At 44.0% G+C, this 25929-nt stretch overlaps 1 protein-coding gene across 1 annotated transcript in view; it reads right to left on the bottom strand.

Moving 5' to 3' along the window:
• Positions 1–10970: 10970 nt before the first annotated feature.
• The window catches only part of MRPS6 (mitochondrial ribosomal protein S6), a 36939-nt gene continuing 21980 nt past the window's right edge, over positions 10971–25929 (bottom strand). The window contains exons 2-3 of the mRNA XM_066621843.1: positions 20502–20641; positions 10971–11924 (exon numbers count right to left, since the gene is read on the bottom strand). Coding sequence (XP_066477940.1) covers positions 11744–11924; positions 20502–20641 — 321 coding nt within the window. The 3' untranslated portion in view covers positions 10971–11743. The remainder of the gene's footprint in view (positions 11925–20501; positions 20642–25929) is intronic.

Raw genomic sequence — 25929 nt, 5'->3', positions numbered from 1 at the left:
CAATCCCCTTTTAAAGGCGTCTAGGCTAGACGCCAGCACCACATCCTGTGGCAAGGAGTTCCACAGACCGACCACACGCTGAGTAAAGAAATATTTTCTTTTGTCTGTCCTAACCAGCCCAACACTCAATTTTAGTGGATGTCCCCTGGTTCTGGTATTATGTGAGAGTGTAAAGAGCATCTCCCTATCCACTCTGTCCATTCCCTGCATAATTTTGTATGTCTCAATCATGTCCCCCCTCAAGCGTCTCTTCTCTAGGCTGAAGAGGCCCAAATGCTGTAGCCTTTCCTCATAAGGAAGGTGCCCCAGCCCCGTAATCATCTTAGTGGCTCTCTTTTACACCTTTTCCATTTCCACTATGTCTTTTTTGAGATGCGGCGACCAGAACTGGACACAATACTCCAGGTGTGGCCTTACCATCAATTTGTACAACGGCATTATAATACTAGCCGTTTTGTTCTCAATACCCTTCCTAATGATCCCAAGCATAGAATTGGCCTTCTTCACTGCCGCCGCACATTGGGTCGACACTTTCATCGACCTGTCCACCACCACCCCAAGATCTCTCTCCTGATCTGTCACAGACAGCTCAGAACCCATCAGCCTATATCTAAAGTTTTGATTTTTTGCCCCAATGTGCATGACTTTACACTTACTGACATTGAAGCGCATCTGCCATTTTGCTGCCCATTCTGCCAGTCTGGAGAGATCCTTCTGGAGCTCCTCACAATCACTTCTGGTCTTTACCACTTGGAAAAGTTTGGTGTCGTCTGCAAACTTAGCCACTTCACTGCTCAACCCTGTCTCCAGGTCATTTATGAAGACTGCTGAAACAGAGACGCCTGCGTTGGCTCGGTCATGTTGTGAGAATGGATGATGGCCAGATCCCAAAGGATCTCCTCTATGGAGAACTCATGCAAGGAAAGCGCCCTACAGGTAGACCACAGCTGCGATACAAGGACATCTGCAAGAGGGATCTGAAGGCCTTAGGAGTGGACCTCAACAGGTGGGAAACCTTGGCCTCTGAGCGGCCCGCTTGGAGGCAGGCTGTGCAGCATGGCCTTTCCCAGTTTGAAGAGACACTTGGCCAACAGTCTGAGGCAAAGAGGCAAAGAAGGAAGGCTCATAGCCAGGGAGACAGACCAGGGACAGACTGCACTTGCTCCTGGTGTGGAAGGGATTGTCACTCCCGAATTGGCCTTTTCAGCCACACTAGACGCTGTTCCAGAACCACCTTTCAGAGCACGATACCATAGTCTTTCGAGACTGAAGATTGCCTACTGCTGGCATTCCTGGGGGGGGGCTCAGGGGAGCAAACGCCTCGGGGCACCACCCCATGGGGGGCAATGCTGCGAACTTCCCTGCCACCATTTTTTTTATTTTTTACCAGGCCTATTTTCAAGGCCTTAGAAAGCCTTTTAAGGGCCAGGGAAGCTGCCCTGTAGCCTCCTCAGTCCCCAGAAGGCCTTCTGAATGCCAAAAAATGGCACTTCTGGTTTTCAGGGCGGGAAGTGACATCAGCAACGGAGTCAGATTTGCAAGTGATGCAAGTCACTAGCTGATGTTACAGTCATCTCAGAATGAACACACATCTCTAAATCAGCCTGCAACTATAAAGGCAGCCTTGTAATCTGGGTTGGGAAAAGGGGCATTCTCTATTAAATTACAGAATAGCCTTGTTGGTCTTTTGTAGCAAAAACAGTCACGTGTAAAGAAAAATATATACCTCTGTCAGGGGTCAAGCCCTTGTCCGACCCCTGCCTTACCTGGCTGTGGGCCAGGAACATAACCGCCTAGCCACAGAGCCACTGCCACCTTGCCAGCTGACCAGGCGAGATGCAGGGCAGCTGGGTGGGATTGACAGTCCCTCCAGGGCTCACCTGACCGGAGCAGTAAGCAGGGCAGGATCCCCATTAACCACCAGAGAGGAGGGAAGCAAGCTAGGGTCAGGGCCCCTTTAAGCCTAGAGAGGGAGGAACAGGAGGAGCTGAGGGTGTGGCTGGGGAGGATAAAAGCAGGGAAGCCTGTGATGACAGGCAGTTCTGGAGAGGGAAGGCAGGAAGCTGGAACCCCTGCCTGAAGACCAAGGGCTTCAGGTCCTCCTGCAGAGAGGAGGACAAGGGTGTTGTGAACCCCCTCCCCCGGCTTGGTCTGAGGCTCTCCCTGCAGGGAACCCCAGGGAGGTGGACACACCCACCCAGGGGATCCCAAGAGACCAACCAGCGAACCTTTGGCACACTGCCGGATGATCCCCAGAGACCCCCTTCATGGGACACCCGCCTCACAACCTCAGCCTCCTTCTCACATCCCCAGCTGTCTAAATTCCTACCTATGGACGAATCATAAAATAAAATCTGTCTATATAAACTATAACTAATTTTGTAGGTACTTGAACTCGGGGGATGAATAGGAAACATGCAATAATTTACCACCTCAGTCCATCATTATTTGTGATTGTTCCACAAATCATGTGGCAGGAAGGCCAAGAGTGCGTATGATCGGATGGATGCAAAACCAATTCTGCAGTTTTGACCCATGTATCCATAGGTTCCCATCCGATCATATGCACACTGAACAGTTTAGATGTACATTTGAAAGGTTATGTATGAAAAGCACCTACAAGCTGGGCAGAATTAACACGAGTGGCCTTCAAATGAAAATTGCATTCTACTGACTGTCTGTTTCTTAAATTCTGCTGCATTCATTAAGCTTCTTCCCTACAAACAAACAGAGCCCTTCTGTCTAACCTTTGCTCTGAAGTATCTTGGGAACTAAGCCTTTCCCATCCAGAGTCAAAGCAGTAGTAAGTCCCTTGGCAGGAATTCTGTCTTCCTAACATGGTGAAGAAAGATCCAACCAAGATCAAAATTGCTTGGGTTGATTTATTGCACAATTTGTTTACCGTTTTTCCCCCTCTTTTTTGCTCAAACACATATCTTGCATAATGTCTCATCAATGGAGGGATAGACATAATTCAGACAGGATTTTTAAAGAAAACATTTTATGCCCAGTCAATGGCTGCTGCAATCTGAAAAACTCCATGTGAGTTAACAGTTAACAAGTTGAACGATCAAACAGTTTAGGTCGGATTTAAGTCAAGGGCATGGCTTCAGTTCTTGTGTTTGAACTCAGAGCTCAGTGGGCATGCTCCCACACTCACCAGAAACTTGTAATACTTTACTCTGTGTAAAGTACACTCTGTGTACTTAACTCTCCTGCCCTTAAGCTTTGCTAACTCTGAAATGCTGCTAAGGAGCATACTCAGGACATGGTTATGCATCGGTTCAGTTGCATTTACTGTAATTCAGCTCTTGGAGTACAGGTGTGTGCCACTTAACCACAGGGATATGTTTTCCTATCCCTGTTGTTATGCAATTAGGTCATTAAGTGAACATTCAGTCCAATCTATAGCCTTTGTTGTGTAAACAGACACTTTCTGCCAGCCACTAGCTGGCTGCACAAGCTACTGGAGATAGATTGCCTCTTTTTTGCATTAAGTGCCTCTCTGTTGTGTAAATGGACTCTGCTGCAGGCTATGGGAGATGCGATTGCCTCATTAAGAGCATTTTTATTGTGCTTTGACCACCATCATATATGCAGTCCATTGTTAAGCAAGTGCTTGTTAAGCAGCACACTCCTGTAAATTGAAATTGAAATTCTTACCATGGCTATCAATTTTAAGCAAAGGGCATATTTAAGCTTGTGACTAAGCCTTTGCCATTATTTGCATGTAACCTTCAAAATGCATTTGACCTTTGAAAGTGGAGCTCTAAACTCAAACAGCTTCCATCTTAATATGAGGAATCTTTTAGCAGAGACATATGGCACTTCCTCATATTGCATCAGACTGCTAAGACCTTTATCTTTGAAGGTCCTCCTCCTACTAAGGTACGTGGGGACTTGCTGGGATGCCTCACTTGTAGAATGCTGTCTCCAGGGAGGCTCACTTGGTGTCTATTCTAATGTCTTTTTGGTGTTAGAGACTTTAAAAAATATTTCCCCAGTTTTATAACATCCAGTGAGATTGTCTTTATACTCTAAATAGATTTTCTTTTTGATATTGTGTAGTTTTAAAGGTTTTTGTTTCTGTAAGCCACCCTAGAAATATTGAAGGACAGGATATAAAAAATTGGTACAGTTGGCCCTTATTCCTGTGACAGGAAGCGATCTTGCAGAATTTGAGACTATTTTCTTTTCTAGTACTCCTAGCAGTACTGTACTGAGTCCTAACTCAGAAACAGCAAGTAGACTGTAGTATACTGTTTAATTGTACTATTTATACCTGCTGGTTGCCATAATTCCTGTAGACAGTCAAGTTGCTTACCTGCAACTGATTTATGATTGAGTGATCGTACATCCAATCATACAAATTGAGTGCTACACTGGCAGATTCTCCGAACCTTGTAAAACAGTCTCACAACTATTCAAATATCCACTGACTGCAATACATTTTAATTCACTAGCACTGAGGTACTGCACCAGGAGTTTTAATTTTAACCGGGTAGATGGGACTCGTCAGCCTAGGAAGGCAGCTCATCTAAGAGAAGGAAACTCTGATCCCAAACCTCCACTGCCTTGTGGCTACATCCAGTTCTGGAAAAGGCTTCAGGAGTCAACCTCGAGGCAAAATCAGGAGCCGGAGTCCCTTAGGCAGTTCATGGCTGAACACAGTCACGTTCTGGCAACTCCTGCGACGCCGCTGGAACCAACCGTATTGGCTTCTGCCTTTCCATTGGACCATTCCAGCGACGTGGAGAGGGGGGATTTGCTGCATGGGTAACAGCCTATCCTCCATACCTTCTTTACCCAGGCTTCGCGCACTGGAGAGGACACTCCAACTTCGCCATACGGCGTCGGCACAACACGGGAAGCAGCAGTTTACCGGTTATAAGTCTTCGCTCGATTGGCGTAGAGCATGACGCCAGGGGCTGCTTCCGACGGTGGGAGAGATCATTGCATCTCATTGGGCAGCTACCGCCCGCCTTAAGCTGGGCAGTCCCCAGCCAGTAAGGTGTTGCCTCGCCACGGTCCGTTAACCTCATGGGGTGCGTGGGGTTTAGGGTGAAAACCGACAAGCGGATCGACAACTCTGCACCATGCAACAGAAAACAGAAAACTACTGCCCTAAAGCTGGGCACCTGGAACGTTAGGACAATGACACCTGGCTTCTCTGATGACCTGCAAGAAATAGACGACGCACGCAAAACAGCTGTCATCGACATGGAGCTGAGCAGACTGCAGATGGACATCGTCGCCCTTCAAGAGACTAGGCTGCCAGATTCCGGATCTGTCAAGGAGAGAAATTTCTCATTTTTCTGGCAGGGAAAACCACCAAACGAAACCAGGGAACATGGCGTTGGCTTTGCGGTCAGAAATACCCTGCTGAAATCCATCATCCCACCTACTGTGGGAAGTGAAAGAATTTTGTCCCTGCAGCTCCAGTCATCAGCAGGACCTATCACTCTCATCAGTGCTTATGCACCGACTCTGTCGTCTCCAGCAGAAGCCAAAGACAAATTCTATGATGACCTGGCCACCACTGTCAAGAAAATCCCTGTAAAAGAGCCATTGTTCATCCTCGGCGATTTCAATGCTAGAGTTGGTGCTGATAACAGTTCATGGCCCACTTGCTTAGGTCAGTTTGGCACTGGGAGGATGAACGAAAATGGCCAACGCCTGCTAGAGTTTTGCTGTCATCACGGTCTCTGTGTCAGCAACACATTCTTCAACACAAAGCCCCAACATAGAGTCTCTTGGAGACATCCAAGATCAAAGCACTGGCACCAGCTCGACCTGATCCTCACCAGACGCTCCAGCCTTCCCAGCATCAAGATCACACGCAGTTATCATGGTGCTGCCTGCGACACTGACCACTCCCTGGTGTGCAGCAGAGTGAAACTGCAAACAAAGCGACTGTATCACACGAAAAAGGAAGGAAGACCTCGCATTGATACCAGCAAGACCCGGGATCAGAGAAAAGTGGAGGAATTTGCACAAGCGCTTGAGGAATCTCTTCCAGGCCCGGCCGACGCAAACGCATCCAGCAGATGGGAACATTTCAAGAATACCGTTTACAACACCGCCTTGTCCATATTCGGCAAGAAGACCAACAAGGCGGCAGACTGGTTTGAAGCCCACTCTGAGGAGTTGACACCAGTCATTGAGGAAAAGAGGAGAGCTCAAGCAGCATACAAGGTCTGTCCCAGTGAGCGCAACCTGCAGGTCCTCCGAACTGCTCGCAGCAAAGTCCAACAGACTGCCAGGAGATGTGCTAACGACTACTGGCTCCAGCTCTGTTCCGAGATACAGATAGCAGCTGACACGGGCAACATCAAGGGGATGTATGATGGTATCAAGCAGGCCCTAGGTCCAACACAGAAGAAAATTGCCCCTCTGAAGTCTGCCACAGGCGAGGTCATCCAGGATCGGGCGCAGCAGATGGAACGCTGGGTGCAGCACTACTCTGAGCTATATTCCAGAGAAAATGTAGTCACCGAAGAAGCACTGAACAACATTGAGTGCCTGCCTGTGCTGGAAGAGCTTGACAGTGAACCAACCCTAGAAGAACTTCACGTGGCCCTGGACTCCCTTGCCTTTGGCAAGGCACCTGGAAAAGACAGCATCCCTGCTGAAGTCCTAAAATGCTGCAAAGAGATCATCGTCACTGAGCTGCATGAAATCCTCTGTCTCTGCTGGAGAGAAGGTGGAGTACCTCAAGACATGAGGGATGCAAACATCATCACGCTGTACAAGAACAAAGGTGACAGGGGTGACTGCAACAACTACCGCGGCATCTCTCTCCTTAGCGTTGTAGGAAAGCTGTTTGCCCGAGTTGTACTAAAGAGGCTCCAGGTACTTGCAGAGAGCGTCTATCCAGAATCGCAGTGTGGATTCCGAGCCAACAGGTCCACCACTGATATGGTATTCTCCCTTAGACAACTGCAGGAGAAATGCAGGGAACAACGACAGCCACTCTTTATAGCCTTCATAGATCTCACAAAGGCTTTCGACCTGGTCAGCAGAGACGGCCTCTTCAAGATTCTCCCCAAGATTGGATGTCCACCCAGGCTCCTCAGCATCATCAGATCCTTCCACAAGGACATGAAGGGCACTGTTGTCTTCGATGGCTCCACATCAGACCCTTTTGACATCCGAAGCGGAGTGAAGCAGGGCTGTGTTCTTGCACCAACCTTGTTTGGGATTTTCTTCGCTGTCCTGCTGAAGCAGGCCTTTGGAACTGCAACAGAAGGCATCTATCTCCGGACCAGATCAGACGGAAAGCTCTTCAACCTCTCCAGACTGAGAGCAAAATCTAAAGTCCAGCTGAAATGTCTGCGTGACTTCCTCTTTGCCGACGATGCAGCTGTCACTACCCACTCTGCCAAAGATCTCCAGCAGCTCATGGATCGTTTTAGCAAGGCCTGCCAAGATTTTGGACTGACAATCAGCCTGAAGAAAACACAGGTCATGGTTCAGGATGTGGACTCACCTCCCTGCATTACAATCTCTGAGCATGAACTGGAGGTTGTCCATGACTTTGTGTACCTTGGCTCAACAATCTCCGACACTCATTCTCTCGATGCCGAGCTAAACAGGCGCATCGGTAAAGCAGCTACCACGTTTTCCAGACTCACAAAGAGAGTCTGGTCCAACAAGAAGCTGACGGAACATACCAAGATCCAGGTCTACAGAGCTTGCGTCCTGAGTACACTTCTGTACTGCAGCGAGTCATGGACTCTTCGCCCACAACAGGAGAGGAAACTGAGCGCTTTCCACATGCGCTGCCTCCGACGCATCCTCGGCATCACCTGGCAGGACAAAGTTCCAAACAACACAGTCCTGGAACGTGCTGGAATCCCTAGCATGTATTCACTGCTGAAACAGAGACGCCTGCGTTGGCTTGGTCATGTCGTGAGAATGGATGATGGCCGGATCCCAAAGGATCTCCTCTATGGAGAACTCGTGCAAGGAAAGTGCCCTACAGGTAGACCACAGCTGCGATACAAGGACATCTGCAAGAGGGATCTGAAGGCCTTAGGGATGGACCTCAACAAGTGGGAAACCCTGGCCTCTGAGCGGCCCGCTTGGAGGCAGGCTGTGCAGCATGGCCTTTCCCAGTTTGAAGAGACACTTGGCCAACAGTCTGAGGCTAAGAGGCAAAGAAGGAAGGCCCATAGCCAGGGAGACAGACCAGGGACAGACTGCACTTGCTCCCGGTGTGGAAGGGATTGTCACTCCCGGATTGGCCTTTTCAGCCACACTAGACGCTGTGCCAGAACCACCTTTCAGAGCGCGATACCATAGTCTTTCGAGACTGAAGGTTGCCAATACATATACATGTGTTCCTGAAGAACTTTAAAACAGTTTTGGGATATTCCAGCAGATTCTGTGTTTACTATGTTGATGGTGAAGTGTTCTAATTTCTGAAGCTCCATTAATCTAAATAATCCAGAGGTGAGATAAACAAAATCTAGATGAAAACCAATTTACTGGAGAAGATCCACACCTTGTACTATGTGCTTGAGAAGAGCAGTATTTGGCATTCAAGACCACAGATGTGATGGATACACCATTTATTTGGAAAATTACTGAAAGCTAACCTGTTCCAACAGGCTATTAGAAGTGTTATTTCAATGTAATATATCAGGTTATCACCTAAGGCTGCTGTTTTCAAACTCTCAGGGAGTTTGAAACCCGCAGTAAGTCTTTGCAGGGGCAAGGGGAAGGCAGCAGGGCAATCCCCAGGATCATGTTGCTCAAGAAGCTGCAGGGACTGGGATGCACTCACCAGTCCCTGCAGCAGCCGTCCTGGAATGCAGGGAGCCCTGTGCAATCACCTGCAGGGCTCCCCAGGTCAGGGAAAGTGAAAGAGGAGTGATTGCATCCCACTCCACTAAACCAAAAGTGGGGCACAATTGCTTTACTTTCACTTTCCCTGACCTGGGGAGCCCTGCAGGCACTCGTGCAGGGCTCCCCACACCCAGAACAGCTGCTGCAGGGACTGGTGCGTGCATCCCAGTCCCTGCAGACCTCACAGAAGAGAAAGTGGAGCAATCGCGCCCCACTTCTGGTTTAGCGGAGCGGGGTGCAATCGCGCCACTTTCACTTTCCCTGACCTGGGCAGCCTTGGAGAAGGTCACACAGGGCTCCCCACACCCCTGGGAGGCTGCAGGAGGCTCGAGTAAGTGCACCCAAGCCCCTGCAGCCTCCCTGAGTGGCGCAATCCTGGGGATCATGCCACTGCCTCCTCCCTGCCCCTGCCCTTTAAGGGGAAAGAGGCCAGGGCCCTCAGGCTGGGGCGTCGCAACGTCCCAGTCTGAAAACCACTGACCTAAGGTTTCCATCCTCCTGTAGCAAGATCTTTCTGTGAAGGAAAGAAACTATTGGATACAACTCATTATGCCATCCATGTTCGTAATAATTTACAATGTATGAGAAGCCTGATCTCTGCTCTTCTCTACTCAATACTTTCTTGTGCATATCTGAACCGCATCACTAGCCTTTTCGGCTTCCCTTGTCCTCTTTTTATTCACCCCTTTCTCCTCCCAATGTTCTCCTCCAGAAGCAGGGCTTAATCAGAGCAAGGAATTCCCAGAGTGCAGCTCCATAATTCCTTTCCATTCTAGGGCTCAGCTATGGAAGATCTATAGTAATAATCTAAAACAGCAGTCTCCAAACTCAGGACTGCTGTCTGCCAAAAAACCTTTCCCCAAGCAAAAGAGCTTACCGTTCCATACCCTTTTTCTGACAGGGTTGAAGTCTTTCTGGAAACCTTCACCTCTGATAGGGGTTGGGTTGTCTGCTGATCCAGTGACCGTGAAAACTCCTCCCCCGCATGAACCAAGCTTACTGCTCTGTGGGGGGAGTCTGCTACCTTAGAGCCCAATCCTGAGCTCCTGGGGTGCGCGGCTGCGGCAGCACCAAAAACAGCTGCCGCCACATCCTGCAAACCCACATCCTGCACACCCACGTGACACCTCGGGTAAAGGGAGGAGCCCTGCAATGGGGCTATTTGATTTACCACCAACCAAAAGGTCAGCAGTGAGGTAAAAGCCTTCGTATCAGGCACCAAGCCTGCAGTGCTCACCACCCCATCTCTCCCGCCTTCCCACAAAGCTTGCTCTTAGAGAAATCTCACAGGCATTTATTTTTTGCAAAAGCGTTTGTACCACAGATTATATATGAAGGGAGCTGCCAACTACTCAATATTTTTGAAAGTGGTAGTGCATTTTCACATGGAGGACTTATTCCAGGGCTTTAAATCTTGAACATGACAAGCCCTTTGCTCAGCTAACTAAAAAAAGAAATTCACAATTACCCAAAAAATATATGACCATTGGTAAGCAGTGCATTCTCCAAACAGAGCTCCAGTTATATTCCAATTTTAACCGGTTTCATACCAGCAGCTTAAAATAACTAAATTGCTCCCCTGGCTAGCAGGCTGAGTTTATTTCTATCTAGAAAAGAAAAAGAATATATCCCTGTATATCAGGGAGGAAAAAAAATGGGAAGAAATGAATATGTACTAGTATGAAATAGCTTCTAATTAAGTGCATTATGTATCAAACTTTAAGAGTTGCAAGCGTCCATCTAGTGAATACCCTCAGAGCATGTGATACTGTAGCACTGCTAAGAAATGTTTATTTAAGGGATCTGATTAATCTCATACTAATTACTCCTACATGAGAAATGAATTATAATAAACGAATGTAAAAAGAGCAAGTTACTGTATTACCTAAATACTAGCTTTTACTAGTATCATGCATGTGGTCCAATAATAAAAGCAGCCACAACATTAATTCACTTAAATGTATGTATTCTTTTTTTCTACCCCAAATATAAAGTTTGTTTCATAGGTAAGGAGGAACTCCAGGAGCTATAAGCTCAAATAAGAACTCTTCTCAGCTTAAGATGGAACACCACTGGAAATCTTCATGGAAAAAAAAACCCAAAAGGAAAACAAACGAGAATAAAATGAAGAAATTCTCAATGCTTTATTGATCCATCAATGAAACCAGTTTTGAAGGGGGGAGGAAATACTAGTATTGAGTATCTTCTTCTCCATTCCTCTGCCACAATAAGAACTGGGAGAAGCCAGTAAATGTTACATTTAAGATTATGTGAGTTATCACTTAAATCCTATTTGGGGGGAAAAATCAAAAACCAACACAACGTATTTTTAAATGTATCCACATCATGTTCTGAAGTTCCATGAGCTAGACCTAACAGCAGTTGTTACTAAAATCAAATCAAATCTCTGCATTTGCTGAACTGGTATGGCAGAGAACAGGATTCACATAAGGCAATGTTACAGTAACATTTTGTGTCCCTTTTATATCCATTAGAAATTATTTATAAGTGGCTTTTTTACAACTTTATAACCTTTGTCAACATATTTTCTCTTGTCATTTTATAGTATTTACGCTACAAAAGAATATGACCACTGTGTCAGCGCACAAAGTGTGAAAATTCCAGAATGAAAAACACCTTGTTTTACAGTTTGGTCTAGAATGCATATTTACTTGCAAGCCTTACTTGTTTTTCAGGGGCTAGGAAAATTACAATACCGTGAACAACTATAATATAATTTTCAAACTGGCATCATGTATGAATAGAGATGAAGTCCAATTTGCAACATCTGAAAGCTGCTGAAATAGCATACTGTGACTAGCTCACATTTATATAAACTGTAGATGCTTACAACTGGGCTCAAATTAATGGTAACAGTTTTGGAAGAATGTACTTATTTACTCTTTGTAATTAATCTATCTTCATAGTTGACTGGGATTATGCCCACACATTCTTCTGTTTTTGCTACACGATGCTTGAGGATCGTAGATCTGATTATATCAATATCACGTCCTAAATGGCCCGTCACAGCTGAAACAGTTGTTGGTGGAGCTTCAAAGTCAACCAGAAAGTACCTAGAAATAAAGAAAACACAGTTAACAAATAAAACCAAGTGCCAACAGTTTTTAAGCTTTAATAATTATCACTACATATTTTTCAAATTCAAATTTTACTTGAAGCTCCTCAAAAGAGAAAAACAACTCAACAGATTTTAATTGACTGAAATCATAGAACCATCCTTAGAACGTAGTTTTCAGACTACTGTTGCAATCATGCTTTTACTTAGCTTTTATAACGCACACTAATAAAGCAACACAAACTCCCCACTATTTAAAAGCTAATGTATTATTGTACCTCTGACAATAGAAAAGTCACCTACTGGGCATCTCAAGAAAATGTACACACACTTTATACTATAATCCACATATATACTGCATAGTATATATATGGATTATATATATATAGTATATAGTATATACTATACTATATACTATATACATAGTATATATACCGGGTAGATGGGGCTCGTCAGCCTGGGAAGGCAGCTCATCTGAGAGAAGGAAAACTCTGATCCCAAACCTCCACTGCCTTGTGGCTACATCCAGTTATGGAAAAGGCTTCAGGAGTCAACCTCGAGGCAAAATCAGGAGCCGGAGTCCCTGAGGCAGTTCATGGCTGAACACAGTCACGTTCTGGCAACTCCTGCGACGCCGCTGGAACCAACCGTATTGGCCTCTGCCTTTCCATTGGACCATTTCAGTGACGTGGAGAGGGGGGATTTGCTGCATGGGTAACAGCCTATGCTCCATACCTACTTTACCCAGGCTTTGTGCACTGGAGAGGACACTCTGTTCCAGAACCACCATTCAGAGCGTGACACCATAGTCTTCCGAGACTGAAGGATGCCAACTCAAACTGCATATGGCAGTGTTTCTCAGTGTCTGTCCCCCACTGTACCACTTTGCACAGCCCATCTATTGGAAGAACCATCAGAAGTAACTGATAATGTCATTGCTAGTTACATCTGGATTGGGAGGCCAGACACAATGCAACACACACTGGTAAGAGACTCAGGGCAGACAGCAGGGCTTTTCTGAGTATGCAAAAAGCACAGGCTGGAGTTCTGCCTGCAAAGCTGAGACTCCTGCTGCTTGCCGCATTGCATTGCTGGTCTCGCTGCCAGACAACGCGGGTGGTTGCTTGAAACTTGTAGAAATGGTGGGAAGAGGGTGAGTTAAATCAGTAAGTTCTTGCAGGGGTGGGTAGGGAGGCAGTGATGCAATCCCCATAATTGCATCACTAAGGGGGCTGCAGGGACTGGGATGTACTCGCCACTTCCTGCAGCAGCGTCCTGGGGGTGTGGGGAGCCCTAAGCGAGCATCTGCAAGGCTCCCCAGCCTTGTAAAAGTGAAAGTGTAGTGATTGCACTCCACTTCCAATTGTGTTCCCTGAGAGTTTAAGAACCACTGATTTAAGCCATCTTCCTCCCACCATTTCTACAAGTTTCAAGCAACTGCAATTTCCTCATCACCACCACAAGCATTCTAGTTACAAGGGCAAACACACACCTGGAAATTTGGGGGGTAGAGGGAGAAGCAGGGGAAAGAAGGAGTTGCAGTGGGAAACTGGCTGATAAGTGAAGGGTTGAATACCTCCAGTTTCTCCTACTCAAAACCCCCCTTCCAAACTGCTTTTTCCTTAATGGACATGGCCATCAGTGTTGTTATACAAAACTTGAAATAATATCCTAGAATGGCAAATGATATGGCTGTCATCTAATTAGTCAATTAATTGTAGAAACTTACATCAAACCAACAGTTAAATCTACATAAATCTGGATAATACAGTATAAAAGCAATAGTTTTAAGGAAACTGATACTTTATGACGCACATGTGCCATAGCAAGCATCATCTTGAAGAGGTATTCCCTCTTGTGAGATAAATGGGGAATGCCTCTTAAAGGGTTCCTCTCATCCACAGTGCTTGAAAGCACTAAAAATAAGTCTGCTTTTGAATTAATCAAGAGCACATTTTTGATCAAAACTACTTTGTTCAATTAAATGAACCAACTGTGAAGCCCTACAAATAACTCAGTCACACAGATGCTCAGAAAAAGCTGTTTGCTGCTAAAGCCTTAATGTAGACCTTTCAAATTAACAATACTATTGTGCTGGTGCTATGTGCAACAGGAAATTTCTCCCAAAGGAATAAAATAAGAAAAGACACACCAATAAATGAATAAAAGAAACCCACATACAACAGATTTACATGGCTCACGGTGATCCAGCAAACTCACAAGTACAGAAGTTCTCAATCTGAAATCTCAAAGGCAAAAATCAACCAATATTGCTGATTTAGGGACCTAGTATTAGCTGACTCTTGATTGAAAGAGACCAATTCCACAGCTTTATGGAAAATCTGCAACATTTTGTCTTGATTAGTACTTATGGCAAACATGGGAAAGAGAAATTAGTCTGTGTGCATGTGCCTGCACATGCATTTAACTGAACATTTTCCTGCAGGTACCGATACCTGTACATTTGCATCCTCTGGCAATTATTATCATGAACTCACAATATCTCCCCTTTCTACATTTCTCTAAATTCTCCATATGAACAGTGTGTTACTTCCTACTGTGCCTTTAAAAAGGAAACAGATTCTGTCCCCAAAAGGTTAGTACGGAACTTGATTTCTGTTTTCTGGTAACTTGTTTTCTGCTGCTCAAATAGGCAGGCAGTGGAAATTTCCACTGCAGCACTGTTGATAACTGAAGGCATTGCAGGGGGATGGGAAGGATGAGCTATCCCTACATTATCCTTGGTTGTGCCTTTTGACCAATCAGAAAATTAATGGAAAAAATACACAAAAAATGTAACATTGTGACAAAACCAATAGCTGTATGAAACCTCCCTTCATTCTGCACTAGAACTAGGCCATGGATCTCTATCTATGATCAAGAGGCCATCCTTCAGAGAGGGCCTGCTTTTTCCCCCTTTGCTTTCTGTATGCTTACCCAAAACCAAGAAAGAAAAAGCAACTATTTGGCTGCAGAGTAAGACCTGTGTCTTCCAGGGGAAAATGTTCTCAAGCCAACAACTGTATTTTTGTGCCCCCAAAGCTCTACCATGAGCACAACAGCTTCACATCTGCTTTCATTTAAAAGCAATGAGCTGTGAATGAACATGTAAATAGTATACCTATCCCTTCTCATGTGAACTAACAAAACTTGGTAAGGGTGAAGGGAGGAAAGAAAGAGTTGGGGAGGAGAAAAACCAGGAGTAATACTACAGATGTGTGTTCTTCATTTGCAAGGCAGAACTGAGGAACACCAGCTCCAGCTCTCTGCAAGCAACTCAACCAGTGCAGAAACTAATCAGGAATATTCCATTGTTTCATTGTAGATACTATAGCTATTATGGTAAATTTTGGTTACCAACTAAGTTGGTTTGGTAACCATGTCTTAGAATAAGAAGTTGACAAAAGCCTTTGCAGCTTGCTTGCTCCTTTGTGCATGTGGCATTCTAATGTACTCTCATTTCTTGCCCATTTGAGGGTAATTTTGCAAGAAATCTACTTCTGCATACCTTGGGGGAGGGGAAGCTAGGCAGAAACCCCATTTTGTTTGATGGCCCTGTTTTATCTCCAAAAATTAGCAAGGACCACCAAGGACCATTAGATAGAATGAAACAATCTACTGGATAATTTTCTTTTTTGCTACCAAAATATTAAATTTACTACTTATGAGTTAAATGAAATTTTCACTGAATAGTCATTTCAGGTCAAAGTATAGGTGGAAGAGGGAGAACTGGGTTTCTAACCGCATCCAGGCCAAAAAAAAATATTAAGATTCTAAAACAACCATATTCCCAAAAGGGACTTTTGAAAGTTAATCAATACCATAAAAGCACCTGGAGCAAGGCATTCTTTAGAAACCTGTTGGGAAAACAGTTCTCAGCTGATCTAGTATGACTGAATGCTCAAGGGAAATTCAGATTGAGATAGAGACCAGAAAATGTCCATGTCTCATAGGGTATAAGACATAAAAATGAACTTCATTTTTTAAAATAAACTATCATAATTTTTAAGCCCTGCACCAAGTCAAAATTAATACAAATGATTGCAAGAGTAGAGATAGAGATCCATGGCCTAGCTCCAGTGCAGAAAGAAGGGAGGTTTCATACAGCTAATGGTTTTGTCACAACGCTGCATTTTTTGTGTATTTTTTCCATTAATTTTCTGATTGGTCAAAAGGCACAACCAAGGATAATATAGGAATAGCTCATCCTTCCCATCCTCCACAATGCCTTCCGTTATTAACATTGCTACAGTGGAAATTGCTTCTTGTACTCCATTAAGCAAGAGCCAAACTGGGAACCAGTGTCAAAAATATCAAATGTCCCTTTTTAAGTGCCTGAAACATGATTAGAATTTGATGGAAGTTAAATTCCCTCCCCTCAGTATTCTAATGCAATACAAACAGGGCTCTCCAGGTCAGCCACATCTGCCTTCCAAACAAGGACACACCCCCACCTGGACAAGGGGTTAGAGCCAGAATCCAGCATCAGGTCAAAGACCTCTACAGGCACTAAGAGAAGATCTGCAGTTGCTCACTGGATGAGGATTTTAGTCACTATTTATGCAAATATGAATTAAGCGTTTACAGAGTTGGCAAAACAAACATCAGAAGTTCTGATTTGGAAGTACAGGGTGTATTCCAAGCCCAAAAAAATCAAATTGTGTTTAGTTTTATAGTATTCTTAAGCTTAGCAGAAACAGAAAAGTCCATAGCAAAGCGTAGTCATACATATCTAGCTGCTCATATCAGCTCATGACAATTTCTAATATTGAACAAAAATCTATTTATATTAAACGCACCCAGAAAAAAAATTCCTTGTGCAAAGCAAGTGTGTTTCATGATTCAATCTGTCAGATAACTATCATATTCCAGACAATTATGTCTACAACTGGACTTTAAAAAACCCAGATGTTTTTTGTCTTTCATTTTTTTCTGGAATACTGCAAGGCCATTTAAGGACAAATTTGTTTCAAGACCATTTCCACATTCTTATGTTTTACAAAAAGTGATTCATATTTTCACTGTATAGATTTAAACTACATATGTAGTCTATAATGCAAGCCCAGGTGGTTGTAAATTCATTGAAATCACCAGCACTGGCTTTGTACATTGCTTTCCCTCCCACGCCCCAATCTTTCTCTGCGTTCCCCAAAAAACAGCATCAGACCCTATTCTTGTATGTACAAGCCATAACATTTCCAACTAGTATTTTTAAGCAAATGTAATATCTGACTAACTCTTGGACTTCATATTTCCAAAATACAGGGATATAGCCATTTGTTGTCTTTTTATCCCAGCAACCCTCAGCATGTAATGTTGGGTATGTACTTCCAACAAGCCCTTTCTTTTCTACTGACCCTGTGTTTTTGCTTACCATCTAGCCTGATGAAGAGTCCTTGAAAACTCAGAAGCTTACTGCTGACTACTTTTTAGCTGGTCCAGAAGTATTGAGCTACTGTGTGGTCTGTGGGTATTTTTGCCTCTATGTGACCAACACAACTACTTACAACTTTGTAAGCAAACATAATGGATGGTAGTACAGCAAAATACTAGTTGATTATTGCAACTCTATCAAATGCAACCTAATTTCAATTATTGCCTTTTGGTTTACTTATAACATATCTCTAGTTTGTATTCAATTTAAGTTGAAACAGATTTTTTTAAGTTAATTCATTGTTCAAACAATGATACAAGAATACATGCCAACATTGCAAGAATGAAGTTCTTTCCAATGTAGCATAACTATAATAAGTATTCCAAAATAATATAGGTCATTATCTGCCAAAGTTGTCAGGCATGAGAGATACTCAATGAACAGTATTACTCAGTCCAGCACTCTGCAACAATGATTTTATGAGCCATTCTTTTATTGTGAAAGAAGCTGATTTCTTTCAATAGCAGACCCATTCAATTTTACCCACTCATAATTTTCTCACAAACATTTCACACTACCAGGGAGATAGTATTGCTTCAGATTCTAGAATGTAACAGCAGATCCAGAATCAAAATTCCTTAACTTGTACAATCCTTGAACAGGATTCTGTGCAACTATATTCATTACAGTTTTATAGGAAGAATACTAGTGGTGAATAAGTGATGATTTACACCCAACCCCATTCAGCCATAGCAAAAACTATAGTACTTATTCCAGGCTTGGCTCTCAGCATCACAAATACAGGGTGCAATCCTAAACAACTTTCCAGCACTGACATAGCTGTGGCAGTGGGGCATGTGCTGCACCCTGCAGTTGAGGGGCAGTCATGAAGGCCTCCTCAAGGTAAGGCAATGTTTGCTCCCTTACCTTGGAGCCTCACTGCCCTTATGTCAGTGCTGGAAAGTTGGGTTAGGATTGCAGCCACAGTAATACTTCCCTATCCTCCCCAGGCTAAGTAGACAATACAAAAGATAGAGGAGCTAGTGAGTTTGCTGCATCTTTCCAGCAAGTTTCTATCTGTAAAACATTTCATATTTTTTCCTGCATAGGAGAGCCTCCTATTTAGGACATTTGCAACATATGAAGCAATAATCTGTTTCCATCAGTATTCTTCCACTGGAAACAAAGCTGGGCTGATGCTTTGTTCAAAAGTCCACACAGTGAAAAACAGAAGAGTTGTGGGTTTTTTAAAAATCTTAATCTGAGCACATTTTGAGTGGCTGCCCACTTAGAGATCTCTGCGCATGAACTGGAGGTTGTCCATGACTTTGTGTACCTTGGCTCAACGATCTCCGAAACTCTCTCGATACTGAGCTAAACAAACGCATCGGTAAAGCGGCTACCACGTTTTCCAGACTCACAAAGAGAGTCTGGTCCAACAAGAAGCTGACAGAACATACCAAGATCCAGGTCTACAGAGCTTGCGTCCTGAGTACACTTCTGTACTGCAGCGAGTCATGGACTCTCCGCTCACAACAGGAGAGGAAACTGAACGCTTTCCACATGTGCTGCCTCCGGCGCATTCTCGGTTATCACCTGGCAGGACAAAGTTCCAAACAACACAGTCCTGGAACGTGCTGGAATCCCTAGCATGTATGCACTGCTGAAACAGACGCCTGCGTTGGCTCGGTCATGTCGTGAGAATGGATGATGGCCGGATCCCAAAGGATCTCCTCTATGGAGAACTTGTGCAAGGAAAGCGCCCTACAGGTAGACCACAGCTGCTATACAAGGACATCTGCAAGAGGGATCTGAAGGCCTTAGGGATGAACCTCAACAGGTGGGAAACCCTGGCCTCTGAGCTGTCCGCTTGGAGGCAGGCTGTGCAGCATGGCCTTTCCCAGTTTGAAGAGACACTTTGCCAGCAGTCTGAGGCAAAGAAGGAAGGCCCATAGCCAGGGAGACAGTCCAGGGACAGACTGCCCTTGCTCCTGGTGTGGAAGGGATTGTCACTCCCTGATTGGCCTTTTCAGCCACACTAGATGCTGTTCCAGAACCACCTTTCAGAGTGCGATACCATAGTCTTTCGAGACTGAAGGTTGCCAATACCTAATCTGAGCACATTTTGAGTGGCTGCCCACTTAGAGAGATCTCTGCAGTTTGCACAATAGTACTGAACTGCACAGATTGCCCCCTAAGTCACATACATACTTATATTCAAATGGTACAGAGAAAGACATAAAATTATTATTTTGATTACAGTATGCCAACTCTGTATAATGCTAGTTGCCTAGCAACACTTATATATCCTTGCCAGGAGGCAGTTCTCTTTCAAAAGGTTTTCTCAGGGAGTTTAAACTGAAAAAAAACAATATTGAGCAATTAAGAGGCTAAATTCTGTAGTCCATTCTGCAGTCCATCCACACCACATCTCTAAAGCATCTTGAATTTTTCAATGATGACAAGGCAATAGATTTTGTTTTGCTGAAGACGTTTACTATGGAAATAATAACTTTCTTTGTTCATTTAAGCATACAAAGTGAACTTTAACAAAGAATAGCACCATTAAAATAGTCTCAAAACTATACTTTGGTTCAGATCAGAGGACATGTCAGTCCGGAACTACTCTCAAATGACTGGTTTTGGCAAAAGTGTTACATTGAAGAGCCTACATAAAGGCAACATATTTCAATTGTCAAAAGCAGTAGTCTTAAATGTACAATATGGGTCAATGTTTTACTACATTGCTTTATTAGCTGATCAATATGCACAATGCCTTTCTCTACCCAAATCTGCACAATGCCTTTCTCTACCCAAATCTTAGTGCAACACATCCTGAAGCTGATTTAACACAACAGATTCATTTTTGGGAACAAAGATACAGGAAAGAGATTAACATTTTAAAATATGAAACACAATGGCTATCTCAATTACATTATGTGGAAGTTAGGATCTCAACCATCATTTCTGATCATGGGCTACTGTCCAAAGAAGGTCCGATATACATGCGGGGGAGAATGGCAATGCACAGCTTTGACTGGCAGCCAGTTTGTTTCTTAAGCTGCAGGAAGCAGCTGCAGAGACAACAGCCTGCTTCCAGCTGCATGCACTTCTCTTTCCGACATTCACAGCTTCTCTTTGGATCATGGCCGTAAGCATTCTTTCTTAACAAAGTCTATAAAAGCTTATTGTTACTCATACCCTCCTCTGGTGTGCCGTTGATTATGTTTTGAGATTTTATATGGTAGTGCTCTTTCTCCCAGGTTTTCCAGATTCCTCACCACTGCTCCTCTCTCCATCAAAGCCTCCACTGTGCGCTTCAGTGTTGCCGCTGTCTCAGGCTTTAAAACAAAGAGACACAAATGTATTTACAATGCAATTAACAACAATTGCCCTTTATACTCACCTGCTTAGAAAAGGAACAAATCATCTAAAGAAGAAACCATAAGGATGTGTTTCTTATTCTAAACGTCACTGGGTAATACAAAGTAGAGGACTGGAGTATCCCATTATGAAGACAGTTAAACTGTACTGGCAAAATAAATGCAGTGGGCTCAGATTCACCACAGCCTAGCACCCTAAGTAACTATTAATTCCCAAAGCTAGCCATTTTCAGGAATGCATTATCAGAAGGAAAGGTGGTATACAACCAGTTTGAGATGTTATTTTCCAAAGTTTTGGTTTTTTCAAAAGCTACATATGTTGGAGTTAAACTAATGAAGTTAAGGTTGATTTTATCGTACATGGGCTCACAAGAACCTATGCAATATCCCAACTTCATTAAAATGTCATTGAACAAATGCAACAACAACAAAAAGGATACTTTATTTTAAATGGATCTTTGGAAGGAAAGTTGGACATGATCAGGGAACTCTTTGAGAAAAGCTTTATATCTGAGGTTTGCAGTCAAACCGTATACATTTACAAGTGCCTGTCATTGCATACCTTCTATCCCATTGTATTAATTAGAGCAGCACATAGAAAAGAATATAGAAAAGTGTTTTCAGAATGCTATGTAGAATTATCTTACCTTAGCCCAAGACAATCTGGGTTGATTTCTACATACTGTATTGTTAAATTTTTATTTCTACTTTGACAAATATAAAGAACTGAGTTTGCTGACTTCTGATAGAAGGAGCTGATAATAAAATATATTGGTAAAGCAATAGTCTATTTACTGGATTATTTGTATTCATTCCAGGCTGAGGCATTTCAAAGCCGTTTACATGCAATAAAAACAAAAACATTCAGTTGGAAAGAGTTGAGGAGATAATCTTTAGTAGTGGCTCTTTCATTTTCAGGTAAAAAAATTAAGACTAATTTTATTTTTTCAATGTAACTGTTCAAAACATTCCTGCCCAAACTAAAGACTTTCATTTGCAGAGATGGGTTTTTAATAGACAAATGACACCCCTTTACTTGCAATAGGCAAAAAAAAAAAAAATCTGAAAGAAAGTTAGCTATTTTAGTAAGTCTGCAACACAGAACTACATTTTTATTAAAAGCAATATAACCCAAACTGCCATATAATCTTGTGCTGTGTAGGTTATCAGAATCACATTTTTTTCCTAACTAAACCAAAAAGTACCATTTTAAAACACATTTTCTGTCAGAATATGTTCAAAACAACTTTCTAATGACAGTGATCCTATTCATCCCTAAGTAATGCTAAGCTATTGTTTAACATTACAAGAATGAGCTTGCATGGGAGGAAGAAAGAGTGAAAGCTTCTGCTTTTACTTTAGGAACAGACCACAGTTCCATGTTTCATGTCAACTTGGCAACTAGAGTTAGAACAAGCTGAGATGATTAGCCATTGTCCTGATTTTTGTTCCCACCACCTGGTATTCAGAGGTCTATTGCCTCTGTACATGGGACAGAGCACAACCACATCTGCAAATGGGGCAGAGAGGTAGACACTGCTGTATATGGCAACTACCTATGCAAAAGATGACAATGTTTCAACGAGGAAAGATTGACTAGTTGGGGGTTGTGCCTGTTTATTACCAATGACAAGAAGGGAGATGACCCCTCAGCATTGACCATTCATTGGTCTGGCACCTGCTCCATCCTCCTCTGTTTACCCTGGTGGCCCTTCTATAGCCACCAGAGTTAGGGCTGATTGGATGGGATGATTGGCTTCTTAGACATCACATGGACAACGTACCAATGTCACAGCAGAATATGCTGCCGTCAGGACACCACTCTGTGGATAACAGGCTGCACTGGTGTTTCTGTGGCTGCTGCGGATGTTACTGGGAAGGACGGCATCAGCATTGCTTTGCCAGGACAAACTTGGCATTTGGCCCTTGTTGCGCCTGCACCAATGCAACGCTGCCAGGACAGACTTAGGACATGACAGACTTCATACCAGCATTTCTTTGCCAGCCAAATAAGCAGTAATAAACATTCTCTTAACAATGATTTCCTCTTAAAAGTAGTGCTGAAAGACTATTTAAAACTCGAAACCAGGATAATTCTCCCCCAGGTGGTTTTTAAGGATAGGCAGAAAGGGCCTACATAAAAAGGACCATGTTCAGGAGAAGGCCAGGGTAGAGTGCTATTTCCTCCACGTTTTAAATACAGGGGGCCTGCATTATCTGCGGGTTTGGTATCCACAGGAGCTGAATGACCCCCCCCCCCCATCTTCAAGACCAATCAGATGCACAGCTCCAGTCAGGTCAGGAGGCTTTCTGAGGCCCACAGAGGTTGCACACGACTGACCCAAAATACAAAAAAAAAAAAATACTTCCAGTTTTATAGTAAAATTCTGCAGGCCCAACCAAACACAGCTCCTGTCAGGTTTGGAGGTGGGGGTGGGCATGAAAACCAGTTATTTGTTCCAGGAACAGAATCCCTGCAAATAATGAGGGTCTCCGGTACATCATTTTTAAACAAAACATTCACAAAAGTAAAAAGCTTGCCCTTGATTTAAAAAAGAAAAGATTTCAGTGAGTACATTTTCATAACTGGAAGCTACGTTAAGCCATTTCTGCCCAATGATGCATATACGCAACAGGGACCAAATGTGTACACCTGTGAACTGGGCAGAAAAAGGTTAAGAAACTCATATAGTAATCACACTCCTACAGCTTTCTAAAGTAGCACAGCTAAAGTTTCCCAAGCCTAGGGAGAGCCAGACGAAAACTTTCTTACGGAAGATACAAGACACAGATCAAACCTAACACTTTTTTTCCTTTCTCCTACTTTAGGTAGCATATGTATGGATGAGCACAGGAGGGTTTGAGCCTATGTGTGAACTCCCCTTCTTGGTGGTGCCATGGCAGGGTCAGTCCTTGCTGATGGGAGCTCCTCCTCTCAGGTAGACAGGTCAGTTGATCAAGTCTTCCTGAGGGGAGGGGCTCCTAGCATCTCCAAGACCAACTTTGCCTGGATAGGAGACAGGCTGAAGTCTTCCTCTTGGCTACTTGAGCCACTTTTTTGGATACAAAGGGGCTTTTGCCCAAAGATTTCATAACTGCGTGGGGTCCCTTTAAGAAGTAGCCGGCAGGTGGCAGGACCCAACCACTCCTCCCTGCTGTGCCGGCTGCCATTTTATTTAGGCACGACTGCAGCAGCAGCACCTGCTCCTCTCTGAAGCTTGCACCCACCATTTTCCCTTCGGCATGAAGCACCCAGGCCGCTGAAGGAGTTGAGCAACAACTTCACAGCCCCTATAGGAATACACAGGGGCTCCGGAGTTCAGGCCCACCATTTTGTTTTGGTGCAGATCGCCACAACTTCTGCAAGGGCTTGCAGCAGCTTTGCAGCCCACTCCTGGGCTATAGAGGCCCCGCTGCATCTGTCCAAGGGTGCATCCAGCCCAGATTCCTGAATCTCACAGTGGCCCACCAAATGCCTCTGGGAGCACTCAAGACAATAAGATAACCCGTTGCCACTTGCTTACACACCTGCCATTCTGAGATAGGCTACTTCTAAAACAGGGGTTTTACAGACTAATACTAAAGCCGTGGCACCACTGGAAGCAGCAGTGCCAAAATGGCTACCACTGCATTCAGCAATACCACCGAGGCTACCAGAGGTCTCCTCGGGGGAAGGGGACTTTCATTCCCCTTCCCCCAGAGAAAGCCCCAAGCTCTGCAATGGGGCTTCTCAAATCTGCACCAGCTATTTTGCCAGTATAGACTTGAGACTCCATGTAGGGCATCTCGGACTGACACAGAGTCTAGGATCGGGGCCCTTAATCATCACGATTTGTAACATGCAATGGACTTTTTCTCCATTAATCTGTCCAATTCCCTTTTAAAGGCATCCAGGACAGGTGCCATCATCACATCCTGAGGCAAGGATGCTACATCCTGTGGCAAAGGAGCCTATTCCCTGAGAGCCTGGAGCTCTTTGTACCGAGGACACACCCACAGCTAAGACCCACACATATGATACTGTGTGCAATACACTGGACAACCCCCCACTCCACTGCTGGTTTCTGCCTTAATAAGCTTTGTTGTGGTACTTTCTTGGATGGGTTTAGCAAAGGACACTTACTGTAGTTGGAATCCTCCTTACTCAAAGGAAGGACAATATTTATGGCCCTGGTTCCCTCGCCCTGCTGCGCAACTCGTATAGATGCTTAGCTCACTGTTTTGTCATTTACCTGGCACGGTTCCAGAAGGCACATCCACTGCTCCTGGAAAGAGGTCACTTGCAAGCAGGCAGGCCCTGGTTTTATACACTTATCTAGTTCTTTCCCCCTACCCTTCTGACTGATCAAAAAGGCTGGTTGCCAAAGGATTAGCAGAACAACAGATAGCAGTTATAGCCCCAGACGCAGCAAGGCTGCAGCTCTCTCTTAGCTAGCTGGAAATTTACTCTCTCTCCAAGTCATTAGCCCTCTTATTTAAAACGGCTGTGGGCTGGACTGTATTTCAACCCAAAGTTTGATTTGTCTTTAAAGTTTAGACTCTAAACTTAGAATTTAAGATAAACTTTAAAAGTTGTTTCTCTCCCCTTCTTTTATCCTCCTGTTTTGTTGTTTCCAAATGCCTCTGCCTTACTAATCTTACTAAGACCTTACTCACTCTAGTCCTACGCAGAATGGACATCAATTCTAAACATGCAGAGCTGTAATTCTCTTTAAAATCAGTTCCCTAAACTACACCTGCCCAGGTTCTGCCCTGCTCCCCTTTATTTATATCTATTATCCCCCACCTAGCTGCTATCCTGTGCCCCACTCACTAGATCCTCAAATTCCCTCCCCCAGGTTAGATTAAGTTCTAAACTTATAACTTAAATTTAAAATAAAGTTGGACAAATTAGAGATTGTACCTACCTTCTCCTCACACAGATAGTTAACTCGCTATGTCTTCACTTAACTGGCACTTGGTTCTAGAAAGCACTCTCACTGCTCATGGAAAAATCACTCACCAGAAACAGATGAGATAGAGAAGTTACAGTTTCATGCTACTCTCAAATATGTGGTAGTTTCCAAGTACATCTGGCTGCACAGGAAAGTGACAACACCAGGCTGCTAATGTCCCCAGGAATTCCCCCAACCATCCCCCAGTGATGCATTGGGCACTACCACTAGAGGGCCAGCCTGGCCAGGTAGGTTCCCTGATGGACATGGGCCCTCACTGCCTATGTCCAACCTGGCTGACTCACAATTCCA

Source organism: Tiliqua scincoides, chromosome 3, assembly GCF_035046505.1.
Source record: "Tiliqua scincoides isolate rTilSci1 chromosome 3, rTilSci1.hap2, whole genome shotgun sequence".
In the NCBI taxonomy this organism is placed as follows: domain Eukaryota; kingdom Metazoa; phylum Chordata; class Lepidosauria; order Squamata; family Scincidae; genus Tiliqua; species Tiliqua scincoides.
This window is presented reverse-complemented; position numbering and strand designations above follow the sequence as displayed.